This window comes from Muscardinus avellanarius (assembly GCF_963383645.1).
Source record: "Muscardinus avellanarius genome assembly, chromosome: 21".
NCBI lineage: Eukaryota > Metazoa > Chordata > Mammalia > Rodentia > Gliridae > Muscardinus > Muscardinus avellanarius.
In genome coordinates this window covers 874,369-894,163 of record NC_137807.1, presented here as the reverse complement: position 1 = coordinate 894,163, position 19,795 = coordinate 874,369, and the positions used below count along the sequence as shown (strand labels likewise).

General features: G+C 50.5%; 1 protein-coding gene across 2 annotated transcripts in view; it reads left to right on the top strand.

Moving 5' to 3' along the window:
- Positions 1–10,501: 10,501 nt before the first annotated feature.
- Positions 10,502–19,795, top strand: part of ATP2A2 (ATPase sarcoplasmic/endoplasmic reticulum Ca2+ transporting 2) — a gene marked incomplete at both ends in the record, with an annotated part of 39,945 nt that continues 30,651 nt past the window's right edge. For both annotated transcript variants that reach the window (XM_080717303.1, XM_080717302.1), the window contains 3 exons: positions 10,502–10,619; positions 11,066–11,083; positions 11,165–11,247. In XM_080717303.1, coding sequence (XP_080573429.1) covers positions 10,502–10,619; positions 11,066–11,083; positions 11,165–11,247 — 219 coding nt within the window. The remainder of the gene's footprint in view (positions 10,620–11,065; positions 11,084–11,164; positions 11,248–19,795) is intronic.

Sequence of the window (19,795 nt, the reverse complement as noted above, 5' to 3'; positions counted from 1 at the left end):
ATACTCCCAGACCCATTTTATATTTTATTTGGAAACAGGGTCTCACTAAATTGCTGAGAGCCTCACTAAGTAGCCGAGGCTGGCTTCTAATCTGTGCGATCCTCCTGTCTCAGCCTCCCAAGTGCTGGGATTACAAGTGTGCGCCACCACGCCCGGCTCCCTGGTTTTTTATATGATGGTTAATTTGGTGCTGAGAATAGAACCCAGGGGGACTCTACCTCTGAGCTATATCCCCCACCTTTTTTAAAAATTAAATTAAGTTAATTAATTTATTTATTAGTGGTACTGGGGTTCCTGGAAGCCCTTCTACCTCCGGGCTACACTCCCAGACCTATTTTTTATTTTTGGAAACAGGGTCTCCTAAGCCAGTGTGGCTGGCTTCGAACCTGCGCGATCCTCCTGTCTCCGCCTCCCAAGCGCGGGGGTTATAAGCGCGCGCCACCATGCCCGGCCATTTTTTTTTTTTTTTAATTTTGAAACGTGATCTTCCCCATGGTGCTAAGGGTCTCTTTAAGTTGCTGAGGCCGGGCCTCCAAGCTGGGATCTTCCTGTCTCAGCCTCCTAAGTATTGGAATTACAAGAGTGCGCCACCATGCCTGGCTATTTTAGGAAACTATTAAGTGAAAAAAATAAATAAAGATAAATGTTTAGGGGAAAAGAAAGGAAAGGCCGGCACTTCTCTGGAAAAGACCCCTCAATCCAACGCAGGCTTGGGGCTCCGGCGCCTGTGCCTGCCAGGTGTGCTGCTGAGGCCTCCTAGGACCTCCTCCCTGAGCTGCCACATCCGCTCTTGGGGAGGAACTCTTGATTTCTGAGGCTCTGGCTCTAGGTTGGGGTGGCTTAACTTGGGGTGCGTTGGCCAGGGGCCTGCTGCGTCCCAGGAAGCGGGAGGCCTCTGTTCTCCTGGGATGAGTCATGGCGGGCAAGGCTCCTGTTGGCAAACAGCTCGCAGGCCTGGGCTCCGGCGCCGCCCCTCCCCTACCTGACCCACCTGATTGTGGGGGAAGGGGGAAGGGGAGAAGGGGGGGCACCTGTGAGGAGTCCCGGGAGCCGCTCAGAGGAGAGGGGCCGGCGCTGGGGCCTGGACTCGCACACGTGAGAACCTGGACGGGATCCGAGGACACACAGATCTGTCTCCAACTCAGGACCTGCTCCGGGTGACGCGGGAAAGAGGGGGGCTGGGGGGGGACAAACTTGCCCCGGGGGCCTCTTATCTGCAGAGAATTTTCCAGTCAGCCTCAGGTCTGCAGAGGGCCGGGAGAGGGGGACAGATGTCGCTTTGTGGGAAAAGGAACTTAGGAGGAGATGGCAGAGGCCAGGGAAAGGGTGGCCATCGAGGGGCCCCGGGGAGCAGCTGCTTTGGGGGTGCAAGATAAAGGAGCGGGCGGAGAGGGGGGCGCGGGGGCGGGCTGCTGGGGCTCAGGATGCTCGCCCAGACGGAGCAGATCGGCCTGTCACACGCTCCTCTCAGGACAGACACAGTGTCCCGGCCTCCCTCCCCCTCTGAAATGAGGAGTCCCAAGGTGACTCGAGATCACTTGGGACCGATCAGGTAGCTACTGGACAATCACACCGGGCAGCCTAAGCGTGGCTCCACCGCCCGCCTCCCCCTCCCCCCCTTTTTTTTTCCTATTGTGGGACATCAAGGGAGCGCGCTGGTCAGCCTTGGGAACAAACATCCTATTCTGGGAACTTGTCCACAGCAACCCTATTGCTGCCTGCTAGTTCTTGGGCTTCTGCCAGCCTGACATTCTACCTGCTCCCGCGGCCACCGAGGCCTCGGAGAGCGCCTGGGCCTGGGCAGCTCCGGGACAACCAGACAGGCTCATTGGGAACTGAAATCAAAGCCGGGCGCGGGTCATCCCAGCATCCCAGAGGCTGAGACCGGAGGATCGCGGTTCGCGGCCAGCCTCAGCTACTTAGCGAGGCCCTCTGCAACTCAGTGAGCCCCTGTTTCAAAGTAAAGAATAAAAAATAGGGCAGGGGTGGAGCTCAGAGGTAGGATGCCCCTGGGTTCCATCCCCAGTGCTGCAAATTTTTTTTTTTTTTTTTTTTTTTTTTTTTTTTTGGTGGTACTGGGGTTCCTGGAAGCCCTTCTACCTCCGGGCTACACTCCCAGACCTATTTTTACATTTTTATTTGGAAACAGGGTCTCCTAAGCCAGCGCGCACGGCTGGCTTCGAACCCGCGCGATCCTCCTGTCTCTGCCTCCCAAGCGCGGGGATGACAAGCTACAAGCGTGCGCCACCACGCCCGGCTTGCAAAATTTTTTTAAAAAATGAAAAATAAAATAAATAAAAAATGGGGCTGGGAGTATAACTCAGAGGTAGAATGCCCCTGAGTTCCATCCCCAGTACCACAAAAAAAGAAAGAAAGAAAGAAGAAAGAAAGAAAGAAAGAAAGGAAGGAAGGAAGAGAGAGAGAGAGAAAGGAAATAGGAATCACATGGACTCACTCCTTATTTTTCCGGCCAAGCTCTCAGAGGCCTGGGTGGTGTCACCGCTTTTTAAGCTTCACTCTTTAAGGTCTAAGCACCTCGGGGAGGTGGGTGAGGAAGCCGAGCAGTGGAGAAAAACTTTGGAACTGTTTTCAGAAAGAAATCTCTCAAAGAATCAGCCGCCTAAAGGGGCAAACACAGATGCTATGTTTAAACCACATTATCCCGTCGGGGAGCGAGGGCTTTGAAAACCATCCCGCAGTGCTTTCTTTGGTCCGGCTCTAGGGGGTTCCTTTCTTTCTTTCCTTCGTTCTTTTTAAGATAGGGATTTTTCTCTTTTTATTATTCTTTTCCTTTGCAGAGCAGTAATTGCAAAGGAAGTCAAGGTCTTTGTGGATGACTTTGGGAGACGTTGACTGTGAACTTACTGTTCTAGGCGCTGGGGACACAGAATAAATAAGAGACGACTCAGGGGTTTTGGTGCAAATAATTATCCTGCGCTCATTCAATAACGTGTGTGTGTGTGTGTGTGTGCACGCGCGCGTGTGTCCAAGTCTGTTTGTGTGTTACTGGGGATTGAAACCAGGGGCCTTCTACCTCCCAGCCCTATTATTTTACTTTATTGCTTTCTTTATTATTATTTTTTTTGGGGGGTGGTACTGGGGATGGAACCCAGGGGCCTTCTACCTCCAGGCTACATTCCCAGACCTATTTTATATTTTATTTGGAAACAAGGTCTCTTAAAACAGCCGAGGCTGGCTTCGAACCTGTGCGATCCTCCTGTCTCAGCCTCTCAAGCGCGGGGATGACAAGCGTGCGCCACCACGCCCGGCTTTATTTTTCTTTTAAAACAGTGTCTCACTAGGTTGCTGAGAGTGTCGCCATGTGGCTGAGGCTGTCCTTGAACCCGTGATCCTCCTGTCTCAGCCTCCCAAGTACTGGGCTGACAAGCATGTGAATGACCAGCCTGGCCTACTCCCTGCTCCCCGAGCGCCGCTCTCCTTGGTGCTGGCCACTCCAGGGGCTGTGTCGCGGTGACTCGCTCTTCTGGAGGAAGTCAACGGCCTCCCTCCTGACACTCACACGTGGGACTCCGCGGCTTTAGTGGGACATCACGAGGAGCTGGGTTAATGGGCTGAGCGTGAGCACGGGGTGCCACTGATACCTAGGTGGGGCTTACAGCAGAGGTTGTCTGAAAAGATTGGAGTTGGAAAAAAGGCCAAGTCCTAAACCCTGGGACACCCCACTTTGAAAGTGTTTGTTTTTGTTTTTTGTGGTACTGGGTATAGAACCCAGGGGCATTCTACCTCCGAGCTACACCATTAGCCTTATTTATTATTTACTTATTATTTATTTATGTATTTTTTGGTGGTACTGGGGTTCCTGGAAGCCCTTCTACCTCCGGGCTACACTCCCAGACCTACTTTATACTTTTTTTTTTTTTTAATTTTTGGAAACAGGGTCTCTTACGCCAGCGCGGCTGGCTTTGAACCTGCGCGATCCTCCCGTCTCCGCCTCCCAAGCGTGGTGATTACAAGCGTGCACCACCACGCCCGGCCCTATTTTTTATTCTTTATTTTGAAACAAGAGTCTCACTGAGTTGCAAAGGGCCACCACACCCAGCTCTATTCTTTATTTAAATACAAGGTCATGCTAAATTACAGAGCGCCTTGTTAAATTGTTGAGGCTGTTCTCGAACCTGTGATCCTCCAGCATCAGCCTCCCAAATACTAAGATTACAGGTGCACACCACTGTGCCTGCTACCCACACTTAAAGTTAAATAAACTGAGAATGGTGGCGCAAGCTTGTAATCCTAGTGTTTGGGAGGCTGAGACAGGAGGATCACAGGTTCACGGACAGCCTCGGCTACATAGAGGCCCTCTGCAACTTTGTGAGACTGCTTCTAAATAAAGAATAAACTGAAGCCCAGCATCCTGGCACATACCTGTCATCTCAGCATTTGGGAGGCGGAGACAGGGAGATGAGGGTTCAAGGACAGCCTCAGCTACTTAGTGAGGCCCTTTGCAATTCAGCGAGACCTTGTAGCTTGGAGGTAGAATGCTCCTGGGTTCCATCCTCAGTACCACACACACACACAAAAAGTTGGCAGAGAAGTAGAAGACCCAGTTGCTAGATGAGAGTCGAAAATGTTTGGGTGCTGGGTGAGGGGAGAGACCTGTAAGCAGCAACCACTAGTTTTTGGGGTGTTGAGGATGAAAATAGCAGAAAGCAGACCTTCGGGGGCTTCCAGGGCAAGGTAGAGGTGGAGACTTTTTTTCCAGTACTGGGGCTTGAACCCAGGGGTCTTCTACCTCTGAGCTACACCCCCAGCCCTATTTTAATTTAATTATTTTACAGTACTGGGGATGGAAACTAGGGGCATTCTACTTCCCAGCTATACCTCCTGCCCCATTTTTTATTCTTTATTTTGCAACAGGGTCTCACTGAGTTGCAAAGGGCCTCACTAAGTAGCTGAGGCTGGCCGCGAACTGCGATCCTCCTGTCTCAGCCTCCCGAATGCTGGGATGACAAGCGTGCGCCACCAGGCCTGGCATAATTTTTTTTTAAAGGGCTGGAGTCGGGCATGGTGGCGCACGCTCGTCATCCCAGCATTCGGGAGGCTGAGACAGGAGGATCGCAGTTCGCGGCCAGCCTCAGCTACTTAGTGAGGCCCTTTGCAACTCAGTGAGACCCTGTTTCAAAATAAAGAATAAAAACTAGGGCTGGGGGTGTAGCTCGGAGGTCGAATGCCCCTGGGTTCCATCCCCAGGGGAACAACAACAAAAAATAATGTGCAGGGAACTGGGCATTGTGGTGCATGCCTGTAATCCCAGTACTTGGGAGGCTGAGACAGGAAGAGAGTAGTTTTGAGGACAGCCTCAGCAACTTAGCGAGACCCTGCTTCTGAATTTAAAAATATATACAATGGGATTCAGGGTGTAGCTTGGAGGTGGAATGCCTTTGGGTTCAATCTCCATCACAATAATAATAATAATAATAATAATAATAATAATAATAATACTGATGTAGGGGAAGGATCCAGAAAACAAAGGCAGGGTCGCTGAAAACTCCACCCAGCAGGCCATGCCCAGACTTCCCTGGCAGTCTGAGTATGTCCGGCACCAAACACAAAGACCCAAGCGATGACACCGGGTGTGGAGGCACACACCAGTACTCCCAACACTTGGGAGGCTGCGACAGGAGGATCGCATGTTCAAGGCCAGCCTCATCAAGCGGTGAAGACTGTCATCCACCTATCAAGAACCTGTTTCAAAATAAAAATTAAAAATAGGGCTGGGGGCGTAGCTCGGAGGTAGAAGGCCCCTGAGCTCAATACACACACACACACACACACGCACGCACACGTGACAGGAATAACTGCAGAGTCATGTTCTGGGAAGACAGCTCAAGGGCCCAGCTGTTCTTTTTAGTTAGGAAAAGAGATTTTTGGTGCAAATGGTAACCTTGATACTCCAAGGGTTTCTCACACAGAAGAGGGATTAAACTTGAGAAAGGCGGCGGAGGAACGACAGTGTCGAGGAGGCGGCGGCCAAGGGCAGCGGGTTCTGGCCAGAAGGAGCCGCGTACGCGCAGAGCCGGCCAAATAGGGGACGCGGCCTTTTGCAACCTCTGTTGCTTTACCGGAGGCCAAAGGGGGCTGGGAAGTTGGCCGGGGCTTCCGCAGGTCACGCTTTCTACCCGCGTTTCTGGCTGTCTGGCTTTTAAAACCAGCCTGCCTTTTACCAGTGAATGCCCTGCTTTCTGAAAGCCTTTGAAGGTCTTTAATCAAATCATCCGTCGTTCTGAATCACCGTCTCTCTTCTCCCCCTCCCCCTCAATGGATTGGATATGACTGTGATCCCTGCTGGAAAACAGACTGTTTCTAGAGTCGTCTTACTCTTTTCAAATCCTTGTTAACAAGAAGCGAGTACAGCACAATGCGTACAACAACTTGAGGTTTCTTTCTTTCTTTCTTTCTTTCTTTCTTTCTTTCTTTCTTTCTTTCTGTTTTTCTCTTTTTGGTACTGGAAACTGAACTCTGGGGCATTCTACCATTAAGCTACACCCCCAACCCTTTTAATTTTTAATTTTATTATTATTACTACTATTTTGGTGGTGCTGGGGTTCCTAGAAGCCCTTTTACCTCCGGGCTACACTCCCAGACCTATTTTATATTTTATTTGGAAACAGGGTCTCCTAAGCCAGCGCGCGCGGCTGGCTTCGAACCTGCGCGATCCTCCTGTCTCCGCCTCCCAGGCGCGGGGATGACAAGCGTGCCCACCACGCCCGGCTTATTCTTTATTTTGAATCAGGGTCTCACTGAGTTGCTGAAGGCTGCTCCATCAAGTTGCTGAGGCTGGCCGTGAACCTGCAATCCTTCTGTCTTCGCTTCCCAAGCACTGGGATGACAGACGTGCGCTACTACGCCTCGCTCCAAGTTTATTTCTGTTACAGAAACTAGGTATTTCTGCCTTTGGGAGCCCAGGTTTATGACCAAGTTTGGCAACCTATGAATTCTGGCAGTTCCCAGAGATGCTTCTAGATTGAGAAGCCAAGGGTACAATTCCCATCATGTAATGGGGGCCAACTCTAGGATAAACCCATACTGCTTCAGTGCTCATGCGCGCCTGCCATCCCCACGCTTGGGAGGCTGAGACAGGAGGATTACAGGCTTGAGACCGGCTTTAGCAACTTCAAGAGACCGCAGCAATTTAGTGAGACCGTTTTAAGATTAAAAATAAGCCGGGCGTGGTAGTGCACGCTTGCAATCCCCGCGCTTGGGAGGCGGAGACAGGAGGATCGCGCAGGTTCGAAGCCAGCCTCAGCTACTGAGTGAGGCTCTCAGCAACTTAGTGAGACCCTGTTTCCAAAAACAGGTCTGGGAGTATAGTCCGGAGGTAGAAAGCCTCTGGGTTCCACCCCCAGTACCACCAAAAAAAAAAAAAAAAAAAAAGATTAAAAACAAAAACAGGCCTGGGTGTAGGTCAGAAGTAGAATGCCTTCTGGGTGGAATAGACGACCCCGTGTGTGTGGTGACGAGCATACAGGAGGTGCCATGCTGTGTGCTGAGGACGAATCAGAGACAGCCCTGTTCTCATGGAGCTGTACCGGGGAAATCCGCCAGACACGAGGAGGCCGACAGTCAACAACCGTCAGACACAGTATCAGAGTTAAGCACAGAGGGAAAAAATGAAAACTGGATAATGCGTTTTTTTTTTTTTTTTTTCAGAACCTGGGATTGAACCCAGGGCTATTCAACCTCTGAGCTGCACCCCGTGCCCTACTTTTTATTCTTTAATTTGAAACAGGGACTCACAGAGTTGCAGAGGGCCACACTAAGTAGCTGAGGCTGGCTACAAGCCTGCGATCCTCCCGTCTCAGCCTCCCAAATGCTGGGATCACAAGGGTGCGCCACCATTCCTGGCTTTTTTTTTTTTTTTTAAAGCATTGGGAATTGATTCTACCCTGACTACACTCCCCCAAGCCCTTTTTATTTATTTTTTTATGTTGAAAGAGGGCCTCTCTCTCTCTCTCTCAACTGCCACGATCCTCCAGTCTCAGCCTCCCAAGTCCCGAGATTCCATGCGCACCTCCGCACCTGATGAGGGAGGCCACTTATGGTGGTCAGCAAAGGCGTCCTGAGAAGGAGACTTAGTACAACTGAGATCTGAGTGATGAGGTAGGAGGAGGAAAGCAAAGACCTGATGGAAGAGGATGCGGTGGCCCAATAATCCCAGTACTTGGGAGGCCGAATCAGGAGGCCAGCCTCAGCAACTTATGATACTCTGCTTCAAAATAAAAATAAAGCATGGCTGGAGTATAGCTCTAGGTACAATGCCCCCTGGGCTCAATCCCCAGTGCCCCTCCCCCCAAAAAAAAGCCAATTAAGAAAGGTTAAAAAATGGCTATATCATCAGGTGTGGTGGTGCACACCTGTAATCTCAATAGTTGGGAGGTTGAGACAGGAGGATCGCAGGTTCAAGACCAGCCTTAGCAACTCAGCCTTAGCCTCTCAGCAATCTAGAGACAAAACAAAAATAGGGCTGGGGGTGTAGCTCAGATATAGAATGACCCTGGGTTCATTTCCAGTGCCACAAAAAATAAAAATTGAAAAAGACTGGGGGTGTTGCTCAGAGGTAGACCACTCTGAGGTTCATTCCTCAGTACCAAAAAGGAAAAAACAAAAATTCCTTAAGAAGGCTGAAGTTAGCCGGGCGTGGTGCCGCACGTTTGTAATCCCAGCATTCGGGAGGCTGAGGCAGGAGGATCGCAATTCACAGACAGCCTCAGCTACTTAGTGAGGCCCTCCGCAACTCAGTGAGACCCTGTTTCAAAATAAAAAATAAAAACTAGGGCTGGGGGCTGGAGGTGTAGCTCAGAGGTAGAATGCCCTTGGGTTCCATCCCTGGTACTGCAAAAGAAGGAGGAGGAGGCGGCGGCTGAAGTTAGCTAGATATAATGGTGAACGCTGGTAATCCCACTACTTGGGAGGCTAAGACAGGCAGGTTGCAGGTTCGAGACCAACCTCAGCTAGTGAGGCCCTCCACAACTTAGACCCTATTTCAAAGTAAAGAATAAAAACTAGAGCTGGGGGGATAGCTTGGAAATGGAATGCCCCTGGATTCAACCCCCAACACCCCCCTCACACACATGAAAGGCGGCTGAAGTTAGGCACCCCTCCTGAAGTCAGGGCACAGGGCATTTAGAATAAGCCGAGATGGGTCAACTGCAGAAGGTGTTTCCAGGCTGGAGGAGGAGATAGTGCCGCCTGCGGCGTCTCTATTGGTGCTGAGCGAGATGGGGCACCGAAGAATGGGTTGGCTGCAGGATGGCCGGCCCTGCAGTCCTACTCCGGCCCTGCCGTTCCTGCCCCTCCTCGGAGGCTGTGACCTAACCAGTTTCCACCTCGCTTCTCCCAGGGAGTGCAGAGCCATACCCTGGAATTTCTGTCTGTTTCGTGTAGGGTTCTGTTGGTCCTCTTCCAAGTATCAATCAAAGCCGCCTGCCAGCCTCCACTCCTTGGAAATAATTAAGTGAACAGACAGTGGCGCCTGATGTTTTCAGCTGGTCCAGGCCTCTGCCTGAAGGGATCTCTCCCAGGGCCGAGGCTGCGCCGCGTGAGGCTGATTTTCGGCGCTGCTTTGGTGATTCCCCGCAGACTGCTGCTCTCTGCGGGCCGGACCGCGCGGGGGTCCAGGGCACTGGCCCTCCCTGCTGACCGGGACGACTTCGGCCTAGTGCCCAGATGCCCTCTCCGGGCCGTGTCCACGCCTCACGGCGGGGCGAGGGCTCAGGGGCCGGAGACGAGGCTCAGGACGAAAGGCTTTTCACTGTCCCCGCGGGGGAGGCGGGCACGAGCCACAGGCCTTCGTGTCCAGGCTCCCCGCGCGGACTCCATCGCGGCCGCGCGGGCTCCGCCCCGGGAAGGCCGCCTCCCCTCCTGCGCGGCGACAGGCGAGGGCGCGGGCCGCGGGGAAGGAGCCGCGGGGTTCCTCGGAGGCGCCCGCGGGCCGCGTGCAGGGCGTGCCCTCGCTGCCGGGCTCACACTCACGCGCACTCACGCGCACTCACGCGCACTCACACGCCCGCGGGCGCGCCCCGGAGCCGCGCGGCCGGCGCGAGCGCGACGCGACGCAGAACGCGCACGCGCGCGGCCTCGATCCGGGTTCCTGCGGGCGGCGCGCGCGGGGGCGGGGCCGGCGCGGCGGCGGGGGCGGGGCGCCGGCGGGGGGCGGGGCGCCGGCGCGCCGCGCTGGGCGCTCTCGGCCAATGAGCGGCGTCCACATGCCGCGGCGGCGGCGAGAGGGGAGGCGGCGGCCGATAAATGCTATTAGCGCAGCCGCCGCGCAGCCGTGCCCGCCGCCGCCGCCGCCGCCCGCCGCTCGTCCGCCGCAGCTCGCTCCGCCGCGGGCCCAGGGACGCGGGCGAGCGCGCCGCAGCTTCGCCGCCGCCAGGCCCGGCCGGGCGCCCGGGGAGGCCGCGCGGGCGGCGGTTGTCGGGCCGCGGCGGGCGGGGAGCCGGGCGCCCGCGGCCCGGGGGCGAGCGCCGGCCAGGCCGCCGCCATGGAGAACGCGCACACCAAGACGGTGGAGGAGGTGCTGGGCCACTTCGGCGTCAACGAGAGCACCGGGCTGAGCCCGGAGCAGGTCAAGAAGCTCAAGGAGCGATGGGGGGCCAACGGTAGGTGGGCGCGCGGCGGGAAGATGGCCGCCCGGCGCCGCGTGGGCCCGGCCGAGCCCCGACGGCGGCGGGAGGAGCCGCCCGCGCCGCGGTGTGGCGGGAGGGCGCCCGGGCGCGGGCGGCTCCTCCTCCCCGAGCCCCGGAAGGATGGGTGGTTTTTTTTTTTTTTTTTTTTTTCCTGGGCCAGACCTCACTTAAAGGTCACCGATCGCAAGTCGAGCAGATTTTCCGGGGGTACCATCTTTCTGTATCTTTTAGGGTGCTTTCTATTAGGGAAACAAAGGTGGGACGTGTAGGCAGCGAGGTCGTTCAGAGACGCGGGTGCTTGGGATTTCAGTTGTTTTTAGTGAAAGTGCTGAAATTTATTCTTGTTATCATTATTACTATTTTTGCTTCCCTCCCCCTCCCCGTTGACACCTGGCTCGGTGGATTGCTACATTCTACAGAGTTGCCGGCTGAAGAAGGTAAGTCATCTTCACCGGCGGTGTGCGCGTGCCCGCCGAGGTTAAGGCGACAGTTCTGACAAACGCGTCTGTTTCTAACAGGGAAAACCTTGTTGGAGCTTGTGATTGAACAGTTCGAAGACTTACTAGTTAGAATTTTACTGCTGGCAGCGTGTATATCTTTTGTAAGTATGAAAAAAAATTTTTTTTTCTCTGCCCCCACCCCCTCTAAAAGCTGAAAATATTCCCCAGATAAAGCCAGAAAACAAAACAGTGCCCGTTGGGTAAAATCATTGAGGGAACTAAGCTGGTGTCTACATGTTTAAAAACAGTAACACTTGAAGATAATCATGTTGGGGGAAAAAATAGATGCCTGACATTTATGGTGCAGTGAGTGTTCCTAAACGCACAGGGTCTTTTAATTGATTTTAGTAGCAAAAAATGTTTCATCCACAGGCCTTTTTTTTTTTTTTTTTTTTTTTTTTTCCTGTTTCGGGTCCTTCCATTTGTTATCATGTTGAAAGATCATACCCTGGTGATGCTGCTTGTGGTCTGTAAATAGAACTTACAAAAGGAATATTCCAGTTGCTTTCCCTTCCTGGTAATGGCAAGGTGACAGTTGTTCTTGACAGTGACAAGACTGATGACGGCAGTGATGGTACCAGTGTTGACCAAATTTGGTCACTGACCTTCTGGTGGTATATTTATCTCCGTTGGACCCCTGTCTTGAGTAATTCCTAGGTTGAGAGGACCTGGGTCAGTACAGTGGGTTCTAGATGTGAAAAGAGAAACCCAGCGTGGTGTTTTTCTGCATGTGCTTGCCTGGGTCCTGTCTGGTTGCCAAGAAGCTAGTGACATGTAAAGAACTCCAGCAGGAAAGAGGTGCAGGTGGCAAGGAGATTTCTAGGTTATTAACCTTTTTGTTTTTCTGTTCAGTATTTTATGTTGCATTCCTCCCCCTTAGTTTAAAAAAAAAAAAAGGGAGTTTTCCTAAAAATGGTCATGAATTAGTACACAGATGTTTCTGATCCTAAGAGCACGGGATGCTTTTGTTCTGAAAGTCCTTTATTCTTACAAAAACCACGATGGGAATGAAAGTCGTCCAGTGCGGTGCTGCTTTCAGATTTCGCAAAATTGACTCCTTCAAGGTTTCGTTTTCATGTATTTGGATGTCTGTCTGTCCATCAGCGCAGGGTTCTACTTTAGTCTTTGTGATGACCATACCGCAGACGACTGTTTGGAGAATTAAGTAAAGCAGCCGGCATTTATCTAGCTCCAGTGAAGAAAAGATTAATTTTATACTCACTTTAAGTAGGTACTGGCAGTGAGAGGTGACCTTTGGAATAATTGTGCACGTAAATTCTGCCATGAGACTTTAATGTTAGCCAAGTGGACTGTAGCCATGAATAGTTCAGCCCTGAGGAATCTCTTCTGTGGTTTTCATTGAATACAATTGAGACTGTCACAGCAACCGCTGAGCTGTGATCCTTTAGACCTTTTACGTGCCCTGTCTTCCCGTGATTGATTGGAACAATCTCCAGTAAATGGCCGTTTTGCCAATTAAGATAAATAAGCAGAGCTGTTTGGTTAACTTGAGCTTCCTTACCCTGCAGTGGGCAAATCGGTGATGTGTTAGAGGGGAGGTGACGATGGGTATCTGTGGTGTAGGCTGCATAATTCATTCTGAAACAGTCTCCGCTCTGGCAGTCGGATGCGGACCTTCTGTAAGGTTACGGGGCCTCAGGAGTTGGTCCCTGGGGTGCACAGACCCGGGGAGCCGCACTCAGCTGAAGCGCTCCGTTGCCTTTGGGAGCAGTGGTACATTGAACGCCGCTGCTGTGGCAGTGAGCGAGTGTCTGGCCGTTTGGGTCTCGCAGGGGCTCTTGAGTGGCGTCATGTTGGCGTGTGGCACACACGATGTGCGGGATTTTTGGCACTTTGAAGTAATGTGCATTTTCAAGTGGGTTTGTTTGTGGTGCTGGGAATGGAACCCGGGGCGTTCTGCTCCGAGCTCTACCCCAGCGCCCCCTTTCCCCAGAGTCTCCCTGAGTTGCCAAGGCTGGCCGCAGACGGCAATCCGGGTTTAAAGAGGTAAAGTTTTGTTATAAGGAAGGACGCTGACTTTGTAGACGGTTTTGGAGTGAAGTTTGAATTCCTTTTTAGTAACTACTTGGAAGTATTTAGGAAGTAAGCGGTGCTTTATGGATTGCTGCATAGTAAAGGAGTAAGTGTGGAGGATGCCTCTTACTGTAGAACTTAGCTATTTGCTTTTTGATCAAGAAATTGGGGATAGAAAATAGGTGGGGGCCAGCACTGTTCATGCTGTCCTTGACTTTTCTTTGGCTAAGTAGCTGAGGCTGTCTGGAAACCTGTGATCCTCCAGTCTCAGCCTCCCAAAGGCTGGGATTACAAGCGTGCGCCACCACGCCTGCCTGTCCTTGACTTTTTAATTCTTTTTTTTTTTCCCCTTTTTAATTTATTTTTTTTAATTTTCTTTTTATTGGTGCATTATATTCACACAACTTATTGGGGTAAAAAACTTGTGTGTACAAACATGTATTCATCGCTGATTTAACCCCTACCCAAATCCCACCCCATTCCCTCCCTCCCTTGCTTGGCTTAGTGATTGACTTCGATATGTTTAAGTACATTGTGAGCTTTAGAGATTTTCCTCTTCCCGACTTTTTAATTCTTGATTTTAAAAAATTTTCAATAAAGGAACAACACTTGAGTCTATCTTTCATAGTAGTGCATGTATTTTTATTAACTTAAAAAGGAAAACATAGCCGGGCGTGGTGGGCACGCTCGTCATCCCAGCATTTGGGAGGCCGGGACAGGAGGATCACGGTTCGCAGACAGCCTCAGCTACTTAGTGAGGCCCTCCGCAACTCAGTGAGACCCTGTTTCAAAATAAAGAACAGAAAATAGGGCTGGGGGTGTAGCTTGGAGGTAAAATACCCCTGGATTCCATCCCCAGTACCACAAAAAAAGTTTCTTTTTAAAAAATAAACAGTTCTTACGTAAGTCATTAGGTCTTATTCAGGTTTTTAAAAAAAAATTAGTGATTTACTTCTAATGTCAAATTAAGTAGTAAACTGTTAACTATAGTTAATATTTTCCTGGAGCAGAAAGTAGGAAACTGCATAAATGTGGCCTGTAGCAATAGTTAAATTAATTTGTAATATTAACCAAAACAGTTCTTATTTTTTTTGTACAGGAAGTTGAATTCAGGGCAATCTACTTTTGAGCCACAATACCATCCTCTTTTTTTTTTTTTTTTTTGCAGTACCCAGGGGCATTCTACCCTCAGAGCTACCCCCCAGCCTGTATTTTATCAGGGTCTTAAGTTGCAGAGGGCCTCACTTAAGTAGCTGAGGTTAGCCAGGAACCTGCAACCCTCCTGTCTCAGCCTCCCAGGACTGGGGTTCCAGGCGTGCGCCGCCACGCCCCGCTGAGTTTTTTCCTTTGAAGTGGGGTCTCACTGAGTTGCTGAGGCTGGCCTGGACACAGCACATGGTGAGGTTGCCTAACTGGAAGGCCTGCCTCCCCTTCCCTTGTCACTGAGCTCTGCACCACCTGGGGGACGGCCCGTGGGCAGAGCGCGCCAGGGAGAAGAGGGCGGCCTTTTGGAGGGCTGCTGGGGCCGGCCTCCAGGATGTTGACAGAGGACCGAAGGCGCACACGCTGGGCTTTATTGGCCTCTTCCCCGTCTGTTCAGATCAGAAAACCTTTTTTTTCCTGCAGTACTGGGGATAGAGCCCGGAGCTACCTTCTGAGCTATACCCCAGCCCTATTTATTTATTTATTTGTTTGTTTGTTTATTTATTTATTCTTTTGCAGTACTGGAGATGGAACCCAGGGTTATTCTACATCCAAGCTACTCCCTCAGCCCTATTTTTCATTCTTTATTTTGAAACAGGGTCTCACTAAACTGTGGAAAGCCTTACTAAGTAGCCGAGGCTGGCTTCAAACCTATCTCCGCCTCCCAAGTCGGGCCTTCTGTTCTTTGTTTTGAAGCAGGGTCTCACTAAGTCGCGGAGGCTAGCCACAGACCTAGGGTCCCTCTGCTTAGCCTCTAAGCACCGCACGGCCAACGCTAAAGCTTCTCGACGTCAGCTTGCATAGGTCTTTCTACTCTTCTTTTGGGGGGGCGGTCTGGGGATGGAACCCAGAGGCATTTGACCTCCAAGCTACATCCCCTGCCCTATTTTTTATTCTTTATTTTGAAACCGGGTCTCACTAAGTTGCAGAGGGCCTCACTAAGTGGCTGAGGCAGCTGCGAACTGCAATCCTCCGGTCTCAGTCTCCCGAATGCTGGGATGACAAGCGTGTGCCACCACCACCACGCCCGGCTTTCTTTACTCATTTTCTATTTCCTACCTCAGCTATTTAGATTGACCCTAAAATGGTAGCAAAACTTTCTAGACTATAGCACTTCTTTTTTTTTTTTTTTTTTGCGGGTCTGGGGATGGAACCCAGGGGCATTCAACCTCCGAGCTATACCTCCTGCCCTATTTTTTATTCTTTATTTTGAAACCGGGTCTCACTGAGTTGCAAAGAGCCTCACTAAGCAGCTGAGGCTGTCTTCGAACCGCGATCCTCCAGTCTCAGCCTCCCGAACGCTGGGATTACAAGTGTGGGCCACCACGCCCGGCTTTTTTTTTTTTTTTTTTTTTTTTTTGTGGCACTGAGGATTGAACCCACAGACATTCTACCTCTGAGCTAAACCCCCAGCCCTATTTTATTTCTTATTTGGAAACAAGGTCTCGCTAAGCTGCCCAGGGCGTCCTTAAGTTGTCGAGGCTGGCTCTGAACCTGTGATCCTCCTGTCTGAGCCTCCCAAGTGCTGTTCACTTACATTTTAATAACGTGTGAGTGTGTTTTCCTCAGCGCCATAAATGCCCAGTGACTTTGTTGCCATGACATTTTAAACATGTGGGGTCTCTTTACTTGGGTGACCTCAGGAAGTGCTTGACGTCGCATTACATAGTTTCTTGTTTCCTGATGATACTGGGAGCTGAACCCAGGGGTGTTCTACCTCTGAGATATCCCCAGCCTGTTTTCGTTTTATTGATAAAAAGGTCTCATAAGTCGCTGAGGCTGTCCTTAAACCTGTGATCCTCCTGTCTCAGCCTCCTAAATACTGGAATTACAGGTATGTGCCGCCATGCCTGGCTTACATAATGGTTTTTAATGTTTTCAGGTGTATTGTATTGATTTTGTTAAAAATGAGATAAAGGGAGCAATTTACTAATTTGGCTTAATGTATTTAGTCTTTTTCTTTTTCCAGCATGAGGGTCAAGCCCAAAGCCTCATATGTGCTAGGCTAGTGCTCTACCCTGAGCTGTTTCTGCTAGCTCTTAGAGCTTTTCTTAAAATAGGGCTGAAAGGGTAAATAATTTAAAAAATAACAAACCTTTTTTTGGCATAATTTTCTGGTGTGCTGGTGTGCGTGTGGGGAGGTAGGGGTTGAGCGTAGGGCATTGGGCCGGCGGGCCATTGCTGCACACGGAGCTACATCGCAGCCCTCTTTTTGGTTTCTGTTTGAGACTGTCTTGCTAAGTGGCCTGTGCTGGCCTGGGCTTCAGGTCAGCCTCCCTCAGCCTCCCAAGCAGCTGCACTGCACTACACGTGGGTCCATCTGTTTCTTCTTTATTAAAGTTCTTGACGTGAGTCTCTGCACTTACTGAACGCTGTTTGAATGCCAAGGGCACAGTGCAAGCATCTGAGAGCAGGAAGAGGGTCAGCTGTGCTCGCGATTGCTCTTGTTTGGGGAGGAGTACTGGGCACTGAACCCGGGCTTTTCAACCCTCCACTGAGTCACACTCCCGGTCTCCTGTCTTAACTTTTTGTTTTTGTTTTTGTTTTTTGGTGGTCCTGGGGTGGAACCCAGAGGCTTTCTACCTCCGGGCTATACTCCCAGACCTATTTTCTACTTTATTTGGAAACAGGGTCTCACTGAGTTGCTGAGAGCCTCACTAAGTAGCTGAGGCTGGCTTCGAACCTGTGCGATCCTCCTGTTTCAGCCTCCCAAGCGCGGGGATGACAAGCGTGCGCCACCACGCCCGGCTCCGGCTTTTTTTTTTTTAATAGTTTTTTTAACATTTTTTTTATAGTACGGGGAATTGAACTCAGGGCATTCTACCTCTAGGCTACACTCTCAGCCCTACTTTTACTCTGTATTTGGAAACAGAGTCTCACTAAGTTGCAGAGGGCCTCGCTAAGTAGCTGAGGCTGGCCACGAACCTGTGATCCTCCTCCCAAGTTCTGGAATTACAAGCATGTGCCACCAAGCCCAGCTCTGTCTTTTTAATGCTCTTATTTTTTGTTGTGTGTGTGTGTAGTACTGGGGATTGAACTAGGGGCATTCTACTTCCTAGCTACACACCTCCAGCCCTGTTTTCTTTTCTTTTCCTTTTTTTTTATTGGTGCATTATATTCATACATCATATTGGGGTAAAAAACTTGTGTGTACATACATGTACACATCACCAATTTAACCCCTGCCCAATTCCCACTCCATTCCCTCCCCATCCCCCCTATTTTAATTTTGAAACAGGGTCTTACTAGGTTAATGAGAGTCTCACTACTTGCTGAGGTTGTCCTCAGATCTGATATCTTCCTATCTCAGCCTCCCAAGTACTGGGAGAATTACAGGTGTGTGCCACCACACTTGGCCTTTAGTGGTCTTGTTTAAGAAGTCAACCCTTGCTGGGCGTGGTGGCGTAAGTTTGTAATCCCAGCGTTTAGGAGGCTGAGACCAGACCGGAGGATCACGGTTCACAGACAGCCTCAGCTACTTAGTGAGGCCCGCCCTCTGCAACTCAGTGAGAGCCGGTTTCAAAATAAAGAATAAAAAATAGGGCAGGGGGGTATAGCTCGGAGGTTCAATGCCCCTGGGTTCCATTCCCAGGCCCGCCAAAAAAAAAAGTCATTCCTTGTAATCCCAGCATTTAGGAGGCTGAGACAGGAAGATCCTGGTTCACAGACAGCCTCAGCTACTTAGTGATGCTCTTTGCAATTCAGTGAGACCCTGTTTCAAAGTAAAGAATAAAATAGGGCTGGGGGTGTCGCTTGGAGATGGAATGCCCCTGGGTTCCAGCCCTAGTACTGCAAAAAAAAGAGGGGCAGTTTCTTTATCCCAACATATAATCAAGTTACAATATCATGACTGTCCTCTAGTTTACAAGTAAAGAAGCCTTTTTGCATTAAAATTTGCTTTAAAGTGGGGGTGTGTTAGTACACGCCTGCAAATTTCAGTGCTTGGGAGGCTGAGACTGGAGGATTGTAGGTTTGAGGCCAGCCTTAGCTACTTAGCAAGGCCCTCCACAACTTAGTGAGACCCTGTTTCAAAGTCAAAATGAAAGAGCCAGGTTTGGTGGTGCATGCTTATAATCCCAGTATTTGGGAGGCTGAAACAGGAGGATCGCAGGTTCTAGGATGGCCTCAGCATTAGATTCATCAACCTAGGGAGACCCTGTCTTCAAATAAAAATAAAATTGGGCTAAGGGTGTAGGTCAGAGGTAGTTGTCCCTGGATTCAATCTCCAGTACCACAAAATAATAATTTGCTTCACTCATTATACTTGGTAGAAGTGAGACCGTGTTGCCATTTTTCAGTGTTGGAGATTAACCCAGGGCCTGGAGCCCGCCAGGCAGATGCTGTGCCACCGAGCTAAACCGCAGTCCGAGAGGTTAATCTTGTGGGTGACTACTGAAAAGCACCGTCTTATTTAAGCAGTTTAAAGTGTAGGTGAGAGGGTGCGTTAGCAAGTGGTTATTTAAAGTAGGATTGGCAAATTTGAAACTTTGAACTTGCTTGATAATGTGCCTGAAGGCAGGTGCTGTGACTGTTAGTGCAAAGTTCCGAGGAAAGAAGGAAGGAACACTGCCTAAAGTCGCCCGGGTGGCTGCCCCCGCCTGCCTCTGCAGCGGCTGCTTAGGAACAGCGGCTGCCTCGTCGCCCGCCCGCTGTCTCTTAGGGCTCGTACCGCAGTGTGCGCGTGTGTGATTTGTGCGTGCTGATACCTGCTAATTAAATATGGCTGGACTCCATTTGAGGCAGTATCAGGATAGACATTTTTAAAGTATTTGAGAAATCGATGACTGTCAATTTTTGGGTTTTGGTTTTCAGTACTGGGGATTGAGCCTTTGAGCTATACCCCAGCCCTGTTTTTATTTTTGAAACAGTCTCATAGGTTGATGAGAGGCTCACTTCCTTACTTTTTGCTGAGGCTGTCCTTGAACCCGCACCCTCCTGTCTCAGCCTTTTAGGTACCGAGCGCCGCCACACCTGGCTGGTGGTTATCAATTTTAAATAGATTTGGGTACCATCCTTTCATCCAAAGGTTTAATCACAAGTTTCTCCTCAAGCAGTAACTAATGTACCTTTAGCCTACAAGTAACATACAAATGCCTGTGTTTCGTGTAGAAGAAAAGGCCACTGGATTGTGCGAAATAGGATTCTTTTGATAAGTTCCACTTGGGAGAGTGTCCGTTTCCTGTCAAGGTTGCGCCTTGCGTGTTCCCTTGCTCCAGCCTCTCAGGGATGTTGCTGTAAGCCTGTCCCCGGCTTCACTGCCAAGAAGGAAATCCATACCCGCTTTAACAAGGTGTGAAGCTTACCTTATAGCCGCTAAGCCATGCTGACCTTCTGAAAGGCCCTGGTCACTCTTCATGTTGAGCAATTTTTCTCTCCTGAGAGCTCATCCAGTTTCTGATTTCTGACAAGTTC